Source organism: Macrobrachium nipponense, chromosome 28 (assembly GCF_015104395.2).
Source record: "Macrobrachium nipponense isolate FS-2020 chromosome 28, ASM1510439v2, whole genome shotgun sequence".
NCBI classification, from domain to species: Eukaryota; Metazoa; Arthropoda; class Malacostraca; order Decapoda; family Palaemonidae; genus Macrobrachium; species Macrobrachium nipponense.
In genome coordinates, this window is record NC_087217.1 from 68912011 (window position 1) to 68932179 (window position 20169).

The 20169-nt window shown below is 44.0% G+C and overlaps 1 protein-coding gene across 3 annotated transcripts in view; it reads right to left on the reverse strand.

Annotated features, from left to right (window-relative positions):
* Positions 1–20169, reverse strand: part of LOC135201857 (TBC1 domain family member 2B-like) — a 641388-nt gene that overhangs the window by 540754 nt on the left and 80465 nt on the right. For all 3 annotated transcript variants that reach the window (XR_010311621.1, XM_064231151.1, XM_064231152.1), the window contains exon 3: positions 18765–18909. Coding sequence is in view for 2 of the 3 variants with exons in the window: in XM_064231151.1 (XP_064087221.1) it covers positions 18765–18909 (145 nt within the window). In the remaining variant the exon portion in view is untranslated. The remainder of the gene's footprint in view (positions 1–18764; positions 18910–20169) is intronic.

A 20169-nucleotide genomic window follows, 5' to 3' on the forward strand; every position in this document is an offset into this window, starting at 1 on the left:
TGGTCACCTGTAGGTGACTGTACACTCAGTGGCGCGAGTGAGCGACCGGCCGAGATGGTTCCCGGTCCAGAGGCGAAACCTCTGGAACCGGGAACAGAGGTACCAGCAGTAGCTGGTACCCCTACGGTCCCCGCCTTTTTCTTCCCTGAGGAAGGAGAGATGGGCCCCGTTTCCAGAGGAAAGGGAGGACCAGCGGAAGACCCACCTGTCCCGCCACAGACCCTTAGAAGTTTTTGAGCGAAACTTCTTAGTGGGGGGCGAGGCCACCTTCTTCTTCCTCAGCTGGGGGGCCTTGGAAGTCGAAGGGGAAGAGGCAGCACAAGACGACGACGAAAACGACGACGACGACGACACCTCCTTCTTCTTCCTGGACTTCTTCGCCAACTTCCTCAGGACAGCAGACAGGTCTTCAATCCAGGATGGAGCAGGGGCAGTTGCAGTAGCAACACAGCCCAACTCCACCTGTTTGGAGGGACCTGGGGGAGCGGCAGCACTTCCACAGGCAGGTACGGAGACAGCAGGTTTGGCAACAGCTACCGGAGGACAGTCTAGAGGAGAGCTCTTCGGGCACTTGAAGTCAGGGGGCGGGGCAAGGACAGCAAACCCAGGCAGCGGAGGAACCATCTCCTTCCAGGGCACGCACGGCAGCGGGGCTTGTACCACGGCCAAAGGGGTGACTGTGGTTACATGCTGGGTATACACCAGGTCGTGGAGGTGCGGCACAACCTGGTGTTGACAATGTGGTGGTAGTCCTTGTCTCCAACCCGTGAGTGACAGGGGCCACAGCCAGGTGATGAATCAGCCCCTGGATACTCAGAGTGCCCGGAAGACTCAACAATCGCCACACCTGCTGGACATCTCCACCCGCGGAGGCAGACACACCTGGGGAAGCAACAATCAGGTTAATAAGAGGGGTTCTTGTTCGCTCAGAAGGGAAAGGATCCCACCCTGAACGGATAGAAGACCCCGAGTACAACTCAAGGTTGGGGTGTAGAGCTCCTTCCTCTGCGCTCGACAAATCAAGCGAAGAGGAGGAGTGGGACACATCCCCCGAAGGGGAGAGTGCCATACACAGGAGTTGACTAGGAGGGAGAAAGGAAGACGACGTGTCTGTCACCAGAGGTGTTGAGGGAGAGCTTTCCGATGACACCTTGGCGAATTTACATGGTTTCCTCCTCTTCTCGTACAACTCCCACTGCTCCTCCGACCAGGAGACATAATTATCACAAGGGACTGCCTGAGGGCATTCATGCCCTCGGCACCTAGTACACAATGGATGAGGGTTCACGGCATCGCTGGACCGAAACGCCCCATACTTGTGGCCTCCCACTCCAGGGCACACTCTCCAGTTGGATGAGGGGGCCAGGGGGCGGCTTCTCCACTTCGTGGGACTGCTTGGTGTTACAGCGATGCAATTCCACAATAAATGAACAAAAATAATGAAAAGAGTACTTACAATCTTATACACACTCGTATTCTTAAAGAAATAGGTAGAAGTAAGCAGCTTTAGGTTGATTTCCAATGATAATCTCACGACAGAGGCGGGCAGAGAGGCGAGCACGTCTTCGCCCAATGACGGTCGAAAGCAAAGTGATATGTTAACCTCCAGTTGGGCGGGACTCCCGACCATCAGAGAGCAGTTACTGCTGAACTACCTTCCTTTACATAAGGAATAGTAATTCCTTATGTAAAGGACTGAGGGTTTGTATTACATGTCGGAACAAACCATGAATGGTCTTCTCTCTGTTGCTGAGAGATGTTGGGCTTGCTGATAAAAATGAAATGGCTTGAAACCAGATTTTTTCAATTCATGATATACAGCACTATAACTTCTCTTCTTTCCCCTTTTTGTTTCTAGTTCAAGCACCAATTTACGTAAAGACTTTCTTGGTCTACCCACTGCCTCAGCTATGATGTCTTGACTCCTGAGAAAGGACTTCAGGCCTTCCAAGATTCTCACTCTTTTTGCAAAGACAGTCATATGGATTTTGGTTCCGGTTTCTTTTAACAAGGATTCATCTCTTTTAATGTATTTAGCTATCCAGGAACGTGAAATGAAGGATGCGCTAGCATCCCTGGCCTCTCTGAAGGTTACAGCCCGAATTCAATCAATCCATCTGATTTCCTCCGAGTCGTTAGCCATCACTGTATCTAACTCCGTCACTCAGTCTGACAATACAAGAAAGGTAAAATGAAAAATTGCTTAATAGAAACTTAAGATAATATACTACTTGGAGATAGGCTATAGCAGAAAACTTCATAACTTTCCATTTGTTCTGTGGAGGGGAGCTCTAATTTCAAAACACCCATTATAAAGGCAATTCTCGGGTTATGACGGGATCAGCTTATGACATTCCGAGGTTAAGGCGCTTTTCAATTATATTCATCAGAAATGATTTCCAGGGTCACGATGCATATTCCGGGGTTATGACGCCTACAACGCTCATCTGGCAGATGAAATATGACCTCAAAAATGCAAAATAATCAATATTTGAAGGGTTTTTTGATGAAAAAAACCCTTCAGAGAATGTAGAGAATGCCCTTTACATAGTTTCCAATGCATCCAAAGCATTAAAGGTAATGTTTTCTTAGGATTTTTCACGATGTTCCGGCTTACGACGATTTTCTGCTTACAGTGAATCTTAAGAACGGAACCCCCGTCATAACCTGGGGATTGTCTGTATTACCAGTCGTGTGATCAAATACAATTACAATTGAAACTAATATTAAATAGAATTAAAGTGTATACTTAAAATTACCTAAAGAAAATGTAACTGATTACATTTCAATTAAATTGCAATTACAAGCTTGCCTCAACACAGCCCCATTGTGAAGAGGTGTGGCCTAGGCAGGCAGAGATGCCGAAAAGTCAATTTCCTTCACTCTAGATGCAAAAATCTCACTTGGTTTCAGCGAATTCTTGTTCCTAGTTAGCATAAATGAATATCTACATATTTTACTTATATGGAACAAGTCATATTGTTTGTCTTACATGTTTTTAAGTCAAAATTTGACTAATACGTCTCATTGTGAACTTGCTTTTTTTTCTCTGTTAATAGATTGCGTCAGTTGATAAGTTTAAGTATTTGAGATCTTTTGTTAATGCTGGAGGAAGTATGGAAGAAGTAAAACATCGGGTACAGGCAGGCTGGAACAACTGTAGAGCAGTCTCTGGAGTTCTTTGTGACAAAAGAGTATTGCTGAGGTTAAAAGGAAAATTTCACAAGACAGTGGTAAGAACAGCAATGCTGTATGGTACAGAAACAGCAAGCACGAGAAAAACAGAGGAGAAGATGGATGTGGCAGAAATGAGAATGCTTAGGTGGATGTCTGGGGTGACAAACAGGATAGAATAAAAAATGACTACATAAAGGGGACGACTAAGGTGGTGGAGGTATCAAAGAGATGGTACGGACACCTGTTGAGGAGAGATGAGGACCAAGCTGGGAGACATACTATGGGGATGGAGGGACTGTGTGAGAGAAGACTTACATGAGAAGGGAATTGATGAGGCAGAACCGCAAGATAGAAATAGATGGAAACGGCGACCCTATATAAAAATGGGAACCAGCTGGGAAGAATAGATTGTGTAATTTTCAGCGATTCCGTTTGTTTTCACTCGTTTTCATCGGTATTACGAGCTTTATGTTATTTATTTTTTATCATGTGAAAACAACAGTAAATAAGCTCTTCATGCTAGTAGTTTTTTTTTTTACCAAGGCTGTGTTTGATTCCATATAAAATTTTGGGAGTTTTATCCACGTTGCCGATGCATGACAGTCATTAGCAGACTTAATATTACTTTATGAGTTTCAACTACATTTCGCATTTAAAATTATATATTGCCATGACGATCTCACAGCAAGTAAAGTTATTACACAAATTATTTCAGTCCTATTCTACATGACATCATTTATAGCATACCTACAGTAAGTGTTTACTGTCGTAAGCTGATTGAATACTACAAGAAAAGGGTGTTGCTATCAGATTAGATTATATTAGCAAACAAAGTGGTTTTTTGTTCGGTTGTTCATGGCTGTACACATTTATACAATAAGTATAACGTTAGGACAATACTGATTTAACTTAGAAGATGGTGTAAAAATATTGAAGCAAAGAAGTTAGACGATTGTAATTTGGCCTCTTTTGCTGCCTTTTTTTTACTTTACCTCCTTTCATATTCTCAGTCTTCATCTCACTTTCAGCCCTCTCCCAACATTTGATTCATAGTGCAACTTAGAGGTTTTCCTCCTATTATACCTTTCAATCCTTTTACTGTCAATTTCCATTTCAGCGCTGAATGACCATTGGTCTAAAATTCTATATCTAACTTGACTCTTTCACTGTCTGATTGCACACTGCTGATTGCACCGCTGCCTGTCAGATAGAAAGACTTATTTTTAAATGTTGTCGTAATGATATTAACTGCTAACCCCATCGTAAATTCAAATTATCGTAAGACGAATTACAGTAGGTTGAATACAGATTGTATTCACGATCATGTCTTGAAGAATTTTTTAAGTCTGCTAATGATGTTTGTCAAGATTATCAATGGGGAACTGAGTCGGTCTAGTTTCCTTCTCTCCCAATTTCTTCTAAAACTTCTAATTTCTTCTGTTTCTTTGCCATTAAGACAGCAGAGCAAAGAATTTTTATCGTTTCAATCTTAAAATTTGGGGGTTTTGGTGGCTCCCTCTCTCTCTTCAGGGTTAAGGGAAGTAATTTTGGCAGGGCCGTCTTCTTAGCACCTTCCACAGGTCCTGTAGTTCTCAGGCTGCTGGTCTGGATGCTTCGCAGGGGGTTGCGGAGTCTTCCGCACCTCCGTATATTCGTCTTTTATTTGGTTTGTGACATAATGTGTCCTCCGCGGTTCTTGCGGGTGCTGCGGCAGTTGGCAATTCGTCTGCGCCATTGTCGACTGTATCAGTGCTGGTTGTATCCTCAGCCTCTCCTTTCAATAGGGTAGCTGGTAATCTTCCCTCTTCAGTTCCCATTTTTATGCTTTCGGGGTTTGAGACATAATGTGCCTACCTCGGTTATTGCGGGGGCTACAGCAGTTGGCAGTTCGTCTACACCATCATTAGTACTGTTTGTACCCTCAGCCTCCTTTTGTTAGGGTACCTGGGGCAATTTCCTTCTTCGGCTCCCATTGGTTCCGCAGTTTGTAGCCTGTCCTTAGAGACATTTTTAGACAACGTCTGCGTTAGGTGCTCAGTGGTTACTCCGAGTGTGGCTTCTTCCTTTTCTCTCCTTCTGTTTCTTTCTCAACCTTTTCCTGTGGCTATTTCTGTTCTTCCTTCAGGGTGTTCAATGTGGGTTCAGCCTTAGTTCCGGGGTTTCCGGGAATACTTCACAGATCAATGTAGCTTCAGCTCCGGACTCCGGTCCTGGTTTAGTGTTGGTGTAACCAGCGTTTGTTGGATCACGTTTTGCAGCCTCCCCTCTCTTAGGGGGGGCCTTGGTTGCCCATTTGTAGTCAGCAAGGTGTTATGTCATAGTTACTGGCTGGTGCAGGGTTTCGCAGTTGAGTGACACTTGCTCAAGGTTACGCCATCGTCTTTGGTTGGTACAAGTTTGGCACAATGGTGTGTGGTTGGCTCTTAGGGGTGGGCGTTCATTGCCACGGTATATTCAGCCCAGGTGTTGGTACATTGTCGCATCGTTAGATGATTGTATAGCAGGTGACAGACCTCAAATGCTGCCGTGCCCGGTTTGAGCTCTCAAAGTTTATTTGTCACGTACTTAGGAACTTTTACCTCATCCGAGAATCTTATTTGGTTTCCCCTAGGTGTCCATCTCTTTCCATTTCCGAAAATGCAAACAACCTCACCTACCGAGTTAGATAACTATACTCTGTTTTTTCCCATCTGTCCATCCGCCTGTGGTGTATGCGTATGGTAACACTGCAGCCCGGGCTTTAGATAGTTACATTCAGCTTACATTCAACAATAATAATAACCCTATTTCGAATATAAATGGTGTAATTCGCATACAATAAATTTTCTGGGCTCAGCCTGTGTCGCTACATGAAATGTCCCTTTAGCACACATTTCTAAGGTATAAATATTGCTATAATACCAGAGAAAAAAGCTAATATGGAAATGCCAGATTGCTCACTTTATTTAAGGTGTCGTTATGGTTTCTGGGGCGAGTGAAACCACTACCAGAGGTCCTTTGCCATTTAGATTCATCCTTCTTCAATATCCCTCATCTACAGAGGAGCCTATCTAAGGCCCACTACTCGCTACCGTTACGGCTAGCGCCTCTGACGTCATTCCTTTCGATAGCACGATCCACACCGCACGTGTTTTTTTGCTCCTTGTTGTGTTCTCTTTGGAATTCTTCTTTATTCGCCATGGAACGTCAAGCTTCTACTGCATCCAAGTTAAGTACTGCTATTAATTTTTAACACCATTTAGGGACTGCCCTGGGCACGTTTAACCGATTTATTTAGGTTTTTATGGACGGTGTCCCATGCGGCACCGTCCCCACACCGCCATTCGCAGCTCGCTCCCGCGTGTTACTTTGTTTCGTGCCCCATTCAGTCCCCTATACCGATTGGGCTCGATTCTTGCTTAGCAGTGCATTCTTATGATTGCGATGATGCATTTATTGACATTTTATTCTCTATCCACACGGGGGATGTTATCCGAGCTCATGCTCAGCTCGTAGCCTATGTCGTTTCCTTTCAGCTTAGAATTTCATGCATGCATGTTTATTTTAGTTGTCAGGTTACTTCTTCGTTAGGCACCCTTTCGAAGGACTATGGTTCTTCTCCCTTGTCCTCGAGCCACCATGGCCGCTGCCCCAAGTTTTTTCGTCATGGCATATAGGCTAGCTGCTCGGAGTCGCCAGGCTCGTCCATCCTTCTCGGTTGGCTCGACCCAGCTTCTCCAGGACATTTCTCTTTCTCTACCATCTGAAATTCTCTTCCTTTCCCCCCGTGTTACGATAAGATGTTTATTTTGTATTTCTCATGTTCAGATCGCATGGCCTTTCTCATCGCGTGGTCAACCACACGGCCGAGAGAGTTCCAGGCGACCGCGTATGAGCCACCCCGCGTCGGTCCTTTCAGCCCCTCTCCCCCCACCTTGGGGGGAGGTACGCTCCCTCACGCTGTCTTAGGCAGCCGATCCAAGCATCCTCCTTTCCCTCCCTCTCTCGAGGGGGACAGGGTAGGTAGCTGGAGGGCTCTCAGCGAGCGGGTCGGCTCCATGCCGTTCTCCCCAGTAGAGTAGGGGGGGACCCTGCTTGGCTGAGCCTCGGTTGGCCACCAGGCTCGGTTGGGCTCGGCTCTCCTCGGCTCTCGGGTCGCGTTCTCCTACCGCTAGTCACCATCCCCTCCCGCTCCGGCGGATCAGGACCCCGGCGCAGCCAGGTCCGCTTTAGGTTGGTGATACCCCGCCGTTTTTATATTGGTCCCCTACTGCTCCTCACCCAGTGTTCGGACTACTCCTTGCTCCGGTGTACGGATTAGGTGGTCTTCCTGATTCAGTGACTGCACTGTTCTCCGGCATCGCCGGAGATACACTGTTTCAAGCTGTTCTACCGATCCTGTCGGATGACTCACCACATTACACGGTCAAAGAGCAGGTAGAGACTGAACCTTGTTACCTTTTAACACCGGAACACTCCAGTGTTATGACATATCACATCACGGACTTAGTCCGGAACGTTAGTGATGATACTCATGTGTCATTTCACTTACAGGTCACCCATTGTATGGAGTCAGGCTGTAACGCCGTGCTACAAGACCCCTGTGGGCACAAAGTCTGCCGGACCCACGCCACCTGCGCGATCCGCTTCAACGAGTCCCTGGTGTGGCACCATGAGAATTGCCTGATTTGCTACGAGTTCGTAGATCAGGTCTCCTCTGAGGTGGGTGGCGTTTCAAAGTCTACACAGTAATGCAATGAGTACCAATGACGGATATAGTCTTTGATATGTCCATTAAGTTATGTCATAGTTTAATCTAAGTAGCCTAAAGTATTAATACTAACCCTCTCTTCCAGGGCGCCCAAGCGATTCGAGAGACTGCTCTTGCCACCCTTAAGGCCTGGGTTGGTGGGTTTGGCCACAATGTTACCAAGGGCCAACCCTACATCCTCTCCAAGGAGATGACCACCCTCATTTTCCCCGGCGGGAAGAGTACCTCCTACGTGGACCCAGAAGTGGCGGCTCCACTGATTGCTTCCATCCAGGAGGAAGTTGCCCAGCCCTCAGAGGAGGCGGCGACGCAGGAGGTCGCCAAGGAAGTAGCTGCCCTAGACCTGGACCTCGACCCCATGATGGTGGAAGGCATGGGCACAGGTAAGAATGTGAGTGAGGCAGGTACTGTAGGGGCTCAAGGGCTTTCCTTGAGCCCATCTAGAGCTTCTTCCCCTTCTACTTCAACCTCTTTCCAGGGATTCACCGGGGGGATTCAGTCGGTCAGGCCGAAGTCCACCCTGGCGATCCCTAAAGTCAAAGGCAAGCGAGACTTTAAAACGCTGCAGAAGTCTCTGTCAAAGAAGTCAGATACCAGCCTTGCCCGTAAGTCTCTGGCTCACCATCCCGGAGCTGACAAGGCTAAGCTGACTTCTTATTCTAGAGGGTCGAAGTCTAAGTCTTCTAAGGAGAGGGCTCAGCCCTTCCCCTCCGACCCTGAGGCATCAACCTCTAAGGGAGCCAGACCCAGGACTCCTAAGCAGAAGGTAGAACCTTCCCCTTTTGACCCAGACACCTTCTCTGCAAATATTTTGGCCAATATTATGCAGCAGATGGGTAGCATGGTAGGGAACTTGGTACAATCCAAGTTCCAAGAGATGTTTGTGCAACTCTCATCTTCTCTAGAGGAGTCAGGGCAGTCTATCCGGGCTATCTCGGATTGACTGGTTACCCAGGAGAACCTCATTGCAGGTCTCCGTGAGAACGCGTTGACAGGACTTCCACAGTCTGGCCTGGCAGCTCAAAGCTTGCTGATGCCGGACTCGTCTACCTTTCCTGCCTTTACCCCGAACAACACTTGGAGGGTTGCTTCTTATGCTCATGTGGACGGCATGCTGACGATCGAGGGCTGCGGAACTCGAAGGATTGAGGACTTCGAGTTCCATCTGCAAGGATTACAGCCCCCTTTCATAGGCTATGTCCGCCTCACAGAAGCAACTATAAGAAGGAAAGACAAGGTCCCGAAAGAGACGGTAATTCTCTCCCGGGATCAGGCGCAGCAGGCATGGTTGCGTAACCTGGAGGAGTGGCAGTGTACCAACACCAAGGTTACTGCATTTAAGAGCCCCTTCACGATCTTCACCGTGGACGAGGAGACGCCCATCCTGTTCACATCGAAGGTAGCAGAATTGACCCTGCAAGCCGTGATGAAGGACGAACCCATGCCCCAGCTCAGGGAGACAGAACCAACTTCCCTCCTGCTCCCCGGAACTGACGATCACTGGGTAGATCATCCGGCCACCTTTTCAGTGGGTAAGCTGAAGCCGGACTGCGCCATCACTCAATTCAGCAAGATATTGCCTAGGCTGTCAGACAACCTCATCCAGACTGAGTACGACGCCAGGATGAGGCTGTGCAGGTCCCTCAATTCCCCAGTGATGACGGAAGTATCGGCTCTAATCTACGGAGAAGAGCCGTTATTCAAGATCATTGCCAAGTCACTTTTGTACTCGATGCAATGTGACTTGTATGATTTCGTCATAGCTACGCGAAATTGTAGGAAACGTACTGGCAGAGGCAACCATCCGCCATGAGCCTAACAAGCTTTTAGCCTCATCCATTTGGGGCTCTGACCTCTTCCCGGCCTCTGTAGTGAACAAAGTTCACTGCGAGGCAGTTAGATTCAATCAGAGTCTAAGGGTTCGCTAGGGACTGGTCAACAAACGCAAACCGGAGTTAGCTGGATCAAATCCAAAATCGAAGAAGAAGCCTAGGAAATTCCAGCCTTTCCAGGCTCCTCAACAGCAGACTCTAGTGCAAGCGGTTTCAGTATCACAAGTACCGCAACCTTTCACTTCTAAGTTGCAGCCACAACAGCAGTTTGTGCTGCTGACACAATCGCTGCAACAGGCACAGGCTTCGACCTCCTACACTGTCTCCACTGCCTACAACCCTGTGTTTGAAAGCCAGTCCTTTCAGCCTTTCAACAGGTTTGGCAGGGGCAGCAGAGCTAGAGGCGCCTTCCGTCAACAGGGCGGCAGAAGAGCCTCCAACCGAGGCCAGGGTTCTCGAGGAGGACGTGGTGCACGCCCTTCCTCAAGCCAGTAAGAATCCCCAGGTAGGAGGGAGACTGTTCCTCTTTTGTCACCGTTGGAGGTTCAGCAAATGGGCCCAAAGCATTGTGTCTAAAGGTCTAGGATGGAGTTGGCTCAAAGGTCCCCCTCCATCCAACACCTTTCATCAACAACCAACAGCGGAATTGGCAGAGTACTCTCAAGAACTCCTTCAAAAAGGAGTAGTGTCAAGAGTCAAGCATTTAAAATTTCAAGGTCGCTTGTTCAGCGTGCCAAAGAAAGGCTCAAACAAGCGAAGAATAATTCTAGACTTGTCCCATCTGAACTTATTCATTCGTTGCGACAAGTTCCGGATGCTGACCGTTTCACAGGTGTGGACCTTACTTCCCCGTGGGGCCGTCACCACCTCTATAGATCTTACAGATGCATACTATCATGTTCCAGTAGCCAGACACTTCTGCCCGTTTTTAGGCTTCAGACTAGGAAACCAGGCCTTCTCTTTCAAAGTAATGCCGTTCGGGCTCAACGTAGCCCCCAGGATATTTACAAAACTGGCGGAGACACTTATCTGGACGACTGGCTCGTGTGGGCCACAAGCATCGAAGCATGCCGCAAAGCAACGGTCAAAGTAATCCAGTTTCTGGAATACCTAGGGTTCCAGATAAACAAAACCAAGTCCCGGCTAACACCGGAGTCCCGCTTCCAATGGGACTTGAACTCCCAAACTCTATCAATTCCGCCGTTGAAGAGGAGAGAAATAGCCAAAGCAACCAGACAATTTCTCAAGTGCAAGCAGACGTCCCGGAGGAACCAAGAAAGAATCTTAGGTTCTCTCCAATTTGCTTCAGTAACGGACGTTCTTCTAAAAGCCAAACTGAAGGACATAAACCGGGTTTGGCGTTCAAGAGCAAACAACAGATCCCGGGACAAACTAGCCCCTATCCCAGCAATCTTACGAAAGAGACTCGCCCGTAGACGGAGATCAAGAATTTGTCAAAGACAATTCCACTCCAGTTCGCTCCGCCGGCCTTATATTCCACACAGATGCATCACTAAGCGGCTGGGGAGGATATTCACAGTACAAAAAGGTACAGGGAACCTGGTCCCTACCATTCCGCCAGCTTCATATCAATGTACTGGAAGCTATGGCAGTGTTCCTCACCCTGAAAAAGCTTCATCCAGCCAAGAAATCTCATATCAAACTGGTGCTGGACAGTGCAGTAGTAGTACACTGCATCAACAGGGGAGGCTCCAAGTCGAGCCACGTGAACCATGTCATGATAGCCATATTTTCACTAGCAGACAAGAACAAATGGCACCTGTCCGCCACTCATCTAGCGGGCGTAAGGAACGTAGTAGCAGACGAGTTATCACGCTCAGTCCCGCTGGAGTCAGAGTGGTCCCTGGACAAGCAGTCATTCAGTTGGGTCTGTCAACTAGTCCCAGGGCTTCAGGTAGATTTCTTCGTCACCGAGTCGAACCACAAACTCCCTTGTTATGTGGCCCCCAACCTGGACCCTCTGGCCTATGCCACGGACGCCATGGCTATAGACTGGAATCTATGGAAGAAGATTTACCTCTTTCCTCCAGTGAATCTTCTCTTTAAAGTTCTGAACAAACTCAGGACGTTCAAAGGCCACATTGCTCTAATAGCCCCCAATTGGCCCAAGAGCAATTGGTTCCCACTTCTACTGGAATTGGGACTCCACCCTCAACGGATCCCCAATCCCAAACTATCACAACTAGTGCAAACAAAGACTGTGTTTGCTTCCTCATGAATTCAGAAAGCCTTAACTTTATGGACTTCATGAAGTTTGCGGCACAAAGAGATGCTAATATCAATCCCCAGAACATCTTATTCTTAGAATCTGATAAACGGGAATCGACCTTGCGTCAATATGACTCAGCAGTTAAAAAACTAGCTGTATTCCTAAGGGACTCTAATGCACAAACCATGACCACGAATCTGGCCATATCCTTTTTCAGGACTATTTGAGAAAGATTTAGCAACTAGTACTATTACTACTACTAAGTCTGCCCTTCAGAAGATCTTCCAGTTTGGATTCAAAATAGATCTGACAGATTCTTATTTTTCATCTATCCCTAAGGCCTGCGCTAGACTCAGACCATCCGAGAGGCCCAAGTCTGTGTCATGGTTTTTAAATGATGTCCTTAAATTGGCCTCAGACACTAATAATGACTCATGTGACTATTTAGCTCTCCTGAGGAAAACATTATTCCTGTTAAGTCTGGCCTCAGGAGCCAGGATATCCGAACTATCGGCTCTATCTAGAGAATCAGGTCATATAGAGTTTCTCCCTTCAGGAGAAGTGTTACTTTCTCCAGATCGTCAATTTCTAGCTAAGAATGAGGACCCACTGGATAGGTGGGCCCTATGGAAAATTCTCCCACTTCCACAGTACCCGTCCTTATGTCCAGTTTCTTCTCTAAAAGCATATCTAAGTAGAACTGCCCTAAGATCTTCAGGCCCTCTGTTTGTTAGGGAAAAGGGAGGTACCATTTCCTTCAAAGGAATTAGGCAGCAAATTTTATACTTTATAAAACAAGCCAACCCGCAGTCCTTCCCACAGGTACATGATGTTAGGGCAGTAGCTACCTCTATTAATTATTTTCAACATATGAATTTTGATGATCTGAAGAAGTACACAGGCTGGAAATCTCCAACAGCATTCAAACGCCATCATCTTAAGTCCTTATTAGCCCTTAAATTTCCAGCAGTGGCAGCCGGAAACACAATTTCCCCTGACACTGCTTAATTAGTAGTAAGTAGTTTAACTTATATCTCTCTTTCCTACCTGCCTCGCTAGCATTCTTGCCGTAGCTCAGCCATCATGTAGCCATATTGTACCTTGGATGCCACATGCTGTATATAATTGTGATGTTTCCTTTTGTTTTGTTCCTAGGATTAGTCACAGTTTACATTTAAGCCTTGATATTTACTCTTAAGTATGTGTTATTTTGTATTTTGATTTAGCATTAAGACTCCAATTGCTCTATTGTTACTTGTTCTGTAACCTTGTTATTAGATTATAGCAATTAACCTTAATTGTTTTTTGATTATCCTATATATTACTTGTGTGCTTCCTTCTTTCCAAGCTTGTAGGGCCATTTCTCTGGTACTACTTCACGTAGCGACACAGGCTAAGCCCAGAAAAGGGATTCTGACGAAGGAAAAATCTATTTCTGGGCAAGGGCCTGTGTCGCCCAGTGAAATCCCACCCTTTCCTTTTACCCCCCCCCCTCCCCTTTTTTTTGGCCCAAGCTTGGGTGCTATCTGCAGGAATGACGTCAGAGGCGCTAGCCGTAACGGTAGCGAGTAGTGGGCCTTAGATCGGCTCCTCTGTAGATAAGGGATATTGAAGAAGGATGAATCTAAATGGCAAAGGACCTTTGGTAGTGGTTTCACCCACCCCAGAAACCATACCGACACCTTAAATAAGGTGAGCAAGCCAGAATATTCTGGCATTTCCATATTAGCTTTTTTCTCTGGTATTATAGCAATATTTATACCTTAGAAATGTGTGCTAAAGGGATATTTCACTGGGCGACACAGGCCCTTGCCAGAAATAGATTTTTCCTTCGTCAAAATCCCTTATTAAAACACTTTTCAGTTGCAAATGTACACCCACATATCCTTTTATTTACCTAAAACTTACACACAGCGTAACTATTTAAAGCCCGGGACGCAGTGTTACCATGCGAAAACACCACAGGCGGATGGACAGATGGAGAAAAACAGAGTAGAGGTGAGGATACATACATTTATACATGGTATGTTGATAATGAGTTACCTGCATATGACCCGTGGACAGGTTGGGCTGAATTAGATTGATCCCACCTCCATTAAATGTTGTTTCTCACCTTTCTCACCAGACGCCAGGTAGGCCTCCAGGCCTGTCAGTCGTCCTGCTTCAGGAACAGTCTCCATTCTTGGCGATCATCATAGAGCCTCATCTCATCAACTTCCCGCAAACTAGAGCCTCTCCTCTCTACTCCTCTCTCTATGTTTTGTAGCCATCTCATTTTTGGTCTTCCTACCGGTCTCCTTCCTTCCGGTGTCCATTCCAAAAACCTTATAGGATATCGCTCCTCCTCCATTCTTTTGGTGTGTCCAAACCATCTAAGCTGTCCTCTCTCCACAAAATCTAGTATCCCCTCCACTCCCAGTTCTCTTCTAATGTCTTCATTTCGTAGCCTATCTAGTCTTGTTACACCTTTTATGAGTCTTAGGGCTTTCATTTCAGCTGCTTGAAGTTGGCTTCTAGTTCTTGATGTTAATGTCCATGATTCATGGCCATAAGTCAATATTGGTCTTAAAATAGAGAGGTATATTATGGTTTTCACTTTGCGAGGTATATTTCTGTCTTTCATTAGTGGGTAGAGCAGATACAGGTTGTTACTGAATTTCTGTATTCGGGTAGTTGTTTCCAGTTTTGAATCGTTTTGGTCACTAAACTCTACTCCTAAGTATTTGAAATTTCTACACTGTTTCAATGTCTGACCTTCTAATTCTACATCTACGTTACTTGGTGTTCGTGATAAGTGCATGATCTCTGTCTTATTCTTGTTGATCCGCATTCCATTAGCTGTTAAGATCGCGTTCCAGTTGTTGACGTTTTCTTGGAGAGATTCTGCGCTGAGGGCTATCATTGCATGGTCATCTGCATACATAAGGTTGATGGTCATATCTGCAGCTTCATCCTCACCTAGTTCCCTCATACATTTATCTAAGAACAATATAAAAAGAAGTGGCGAAAGGACGCTGCCCTGTCTTACTCCTGATTTTATTTCAAACCAGTCTTCATTCTCTTGATTTGTTTTTACTCTGGATCTGATGTTTTGATAGGTGTTATAAATTGCTCTTATAAGTTTCTCAGGGATTCCATAGTAAGGGTCTTTTAGGGCATCCCATATTTTTCATTCTTGGTACTCTATCAAAAGCCTTTTCTAGATCTATAAAAGCAATATATCTATCCCTGTCCCATTCCCAGCTCTTCTCAAATATCATCTTGAGGGAGAAAATCATATCAGTTGTCCCTCTTCCTGGTCGAAAACCGTTTTGCCATTCACCCAGCTTTGGTTCAACATATCCTCTCAATCTAGTTTCAAGTATTCTTTCATATACTTTAAAAGCATGTGACATTAGGGATATTCCTCTATAATTGCTGCAATTTGTCTTGTCACCTTTCTTATAGATTGGGCATATTAGATCTCTTCTCCAGTCTTCAGGTGGCATTTGCCCATTCCAGAGTATGTCGATTAGCTCTAGTAGCCAGATGACTCCATCCTCCCCCATGTTTTTAAGGAGCTCTGCAGGTATTGTATCCACTCCAGGGGCCTTACCATTTCTCATCCTCTTGAGAGCATTTTTTAACTCCAGTGTTGTTATGTCAGGTTCTGCATCCCCAACCACATCAAATTCTACATGCTCTTCAAGGTCATTGTTTCCGTTGTTTAGTAGTGTTTCAAAGTGATGTTTCCATCCTAATTCAATTTCTCGGGGTTCGGTTAAAATTGTCCCATCCATAGGGTCTTTGATTACATAAGAGGGTGGTTGGCTTCCCTTTCTATAGTTTTTGGCAGTGCTATATATGAGTTTTCTGGTACCTTGGAGATCATTTCCCAGATCTTCTCCTATTCTTTCCCATGTTTCTCTTTTTGTTTGAGCTTTTATTCTTTCCGTTTCTCTCGACGCTTCTTTATAGTTATTGTGATCTTCCAAATTCAAAGTTTTCATCCATTTTCTGAAGAGTTTCATTTTGTTTGCAACAGCGGCCTTTAGTGTGGGGGTCCACCAAGCAGTTTGTTTTTTCCTCCTACCTCGAACTTTTCTTTTGCACTGTATTATTAGCAGCACCCACTACAGCCATTCTAAAGTGTCTCCATTTTTCATTTGGGTCATTGCTATCCTGTTGCATTTGTTTAGCTCTACTTATTTCGTTTTGATATCTAACTAAGCACTCCTCTTCTCTCATATTCTCTAAAATAAATCTTTCTCTCACTTGGCTTTTAATTGGTTTGGGTTTTGTCATCTTTAATTTAATTAAGAGAAGCCTGTGATCTGAATCGAATGACACAGAGGGGATGCTTTTTACATCTCTGACCATATTTTTGTTATTTGTTATTGCCATATCAATCATTGATTTTTCAGTATATGCTCCTAAAGCCGAGTTCCATCGGTACCACGTCCACTTGTGGCTGTCTCTATGATTATAGAAAGAGTTCATAATGGACATCTGGTTTAGTATGCAAAAATCAATTATGTTTTCTCCTTCTCTATTTCTGTCTCCAATGCTAAATGGTCCTAATATGCTCTCTATGCCTGTCCTGTCTTGCCCAATATGTCCATTCATATCTCCCAATTATTAATGTATTCTCTACATAGGGACAGAATCTTTTACTTCTGTAGATGTCTGTAGAATTCTTCCTTTTCTTCTTGAGGGCGGCCCTGCTGTGGTGCATACACCTGAATTATGCTGGCTTGAAATGTTCCTAACTTTAAGGAAATGCTAATAATCCTATCACATTTGAATTCTAGATGACTAATTTTTCCAGCTAGCTCTTCACTCACAATAAAACCTACTCCGTGTCGTGCGGTTCTTCCACCTTTGTAAAATAATTGGTAATTGTTATGCAATACGTAATTTTGTTCCTTCTCCTGGTAAACGGGTTTCACACAGCCCCAAAATGTCTATTTTTCTTTCCTCCATCATCATGTTAATCGGGGTAATTCTGGTGTTCAGGGAATGTATTGCAATATGAAGTTTTCATAATAAAATTAATATTGTAATACTTACCTGAACACCTGAATGATTCCCACCCTCCTCCCCACTTCTATTTGATAGTGAATGATTCAGTTGAGGAGGAAGGCCTCTGGTGGCCGGTATTTGCAACAGTGTTGCCAAAGGTAACACAGGTAACTCATTTGATTAGTTTTTACCCGCAGCATTGATAGCACTGACAGTTAAAATTACCCACTTTGTGGGTAAATCTGTGGGGATATAGTTCAGCCTGGTCAGTGACCAGGGCTAATTGAGGTGTTCAGGTAAGTATTACAATATTGGTTTTATTATGAAAACTTAATTTTTCTATTAAAAAAGGTATCCATAGGAAGTGTAAATAACTGGGGAGCTTAGCAAATGTAAAGTGTGGACACATTCCACTTAGGTGTGCATTACCAATCAACAATATGTAGTGCATTTTTTTTTACCATAAATATGCACCATTCAGTAAAGTGCATACATTGTATACATCTGAATATCTTATGCTTGATGACAGTAATGACTTGATCATGATCACCTACTTTTGGTAGCCTATGCCACTGTGACAAAGTTCTTAAATGACACATTTTGCTTGCTAAAGAGTCATAGTCTTTTATTGTTTTGTGTTTATTATACACATAAAAAGACCGCATGAATAATTCTTATTTCTTTGGATTCCATATAATTTTTAAAGCCAGTACATATTTCTTAGCTACTGCTCTGTCACTATATGTCAGTCCCCACTTTGGACATATGTATTCACAACCCACTTTGATATATGTATTACTGCTAACAATGAAGGAGTTACTGTGCATATTTGGAATCACCTACAATGAAGTGTTTCAGTAATGGAGAGTCTAATAATGTATGCTGAGGAAAAAAAAGCCATGTACTACACAACACTGAAGATTATGTCAAGAGAGCCTTTATAAGGATTGTGAGTATAGAATAATTCAAATAAATTTTATACTGCCTTTGACTTAGTAATTCTAAAGGCACTTATCAGTCGTCAAACTCAGTGAGTTGTTGTTATGATGATTTTTTTAGGTGTTCTTCACTCCTGAAGATCTTGTTATTACCTCTGTTTTCTTCATCTTGGGTTATAACATTACCTGAACTGAGTTTCCATATTTTTCTAACTTCCTCCTCCTATCTGACAAGTCCAAGTCTCTCTCAGTTACAGCTAAGCAACATTAGTTTCTTACAGACCAGGTTTCAGCCTCAGTTGTCTCGATTAAGAAACCTTGTTCTTAGTGATGGTCACATCTCATCATTTAGATGAGTTTAACATTCGCAATCAAGCAAAATGTAATGAAACCAGTAAGCTCATCTTGGGGGCTTGTCTTTCATCAACTCCATTAATGGTTACCACCTGTAACACTGAACTTTAAATTTGGTAATACATATAGTAGTCTGTTTGCCAAAGGGGACTACAAAAGGATTGTAAAATCCTAATTTGTACCTTATCAGAATTCTTGGTCATTTAAATGGTTAAGTTGAATGAATAATGTGATCAATTATACACCAACATAATAACGCCTTCAAATTTGGGTCAGTTAGGTAAATTAAAGACTGCAATTTACGGTATTTATAAACCTGGGTAAAAAAGAGACTACATTTTATGATAACATAAATGTAACACCCAATAATTCAAATAGCATACTCAAATATGTTAACACCACATTAACTGATAAAAATACTAATACAAACACAAAATGGTTATGCTGTTGTACTTCTGTTCATTAACATAAAAGCTACTAACCCCAGTTGAAGTAGTTCGGCTGGCAGGTGTCTTAGTGGCTGTGCGCCTCTGACTGAATTCTCTTCTGGCTGCCTGCAGTTGCTGTAGCCAATACATACGACCTTGGGATGAGGAGGCTTCAAGTATTGCTTCATCATTACCACATCTGTAAATGTGCACATTATGAGGAAAAAATTAGCAAATATTTAAATAATGGTCTCAAAATACTAACCTCAATTTTACAAGCTATGGACCTAAATCACCATGGTGTTATTAATCCAGAAGTTCAATGTCAAATCTATGTATATATTTTCTGGTAGCTTGGGTCCCCTCCTCCCAAAAAACAAAATTCTTTCTCAAGGTAAAATGCATAATCTTCAAACATACTGACAGAGGTGACAGATGATGATATGCAGCTACCAAATGTAAGAATATTATTGAAGCAATAGCAATCTACACAATAACAAATTTTCCTTAGAACGAACGAAGGGGAGATTAATACTGGCACCTTGTCACTCACCATTATCAAATTTATTGGAGAGAATACTATTCTATGGGTGCATCAATGCATACCATAAATCACACCATTTACTAATAATAATAATAATAAGGCACCTGGAAAAACATATCATGGTGATGAAATCTGACTTGAGTAAACTGAAAGAGATGGCAGAAAAGATGCTAAGAAGCAAGAAAATAAGGGACAAACTGAACAAGAAATGCAAAGCACAGGAGGAGGGACTAAACAACCCAATAGAAGATAAAAAACAGAGGCTTAAAGCCAAAGTACATAAGATCCAACAGTACATGAACAGGAATAAAAGATACCAACAGAACAAACTCTTTGAAAACAACCAGGAAAAACTATAGTACAGCCAACTAAGAAGGGAAAACAAGCAGGGAAGATAAACACCAGGAAATTCCTGGAGCCAAACCCAGTAAGAGACTGAGAAAACTTGAAAATTTTTTAATCAATTTGTATTCTTCATAGCTAACAAACCTGAGGTCTTAACAATAGGATAAATCTTCTGGCACCACCTGGAAACCAGTTAAAAACAATCAAAGATTGTAAATGCAATGAATCTGTGGCATCTGGCATCTAGTGTAGAAGAGGTGGAGAGACCACGTTTGAACCCTGTGACGCATTGTCTTTCTTCCAACCCAGGATATCTAGAGGGGTGGCTAGAGGTGGGCAGTCAACATCAAGAACATGGGTTTGTTAGCTATGAAAAATACAAATAGATTAAAAATTTGTCATTTGTTCATATGCAGAACAAACCTTTGGCCTTAACAAGAGGAAAGATTCATAATTGGAGGGAGGTACGAGAATCCTGAACCAACTGGAGGTTTAGCACACCTGACCACTCTTACCAAAAATGACAAATTTTCTAAGACAATTTGTATTTTTCATAGCTACAAACCCGAG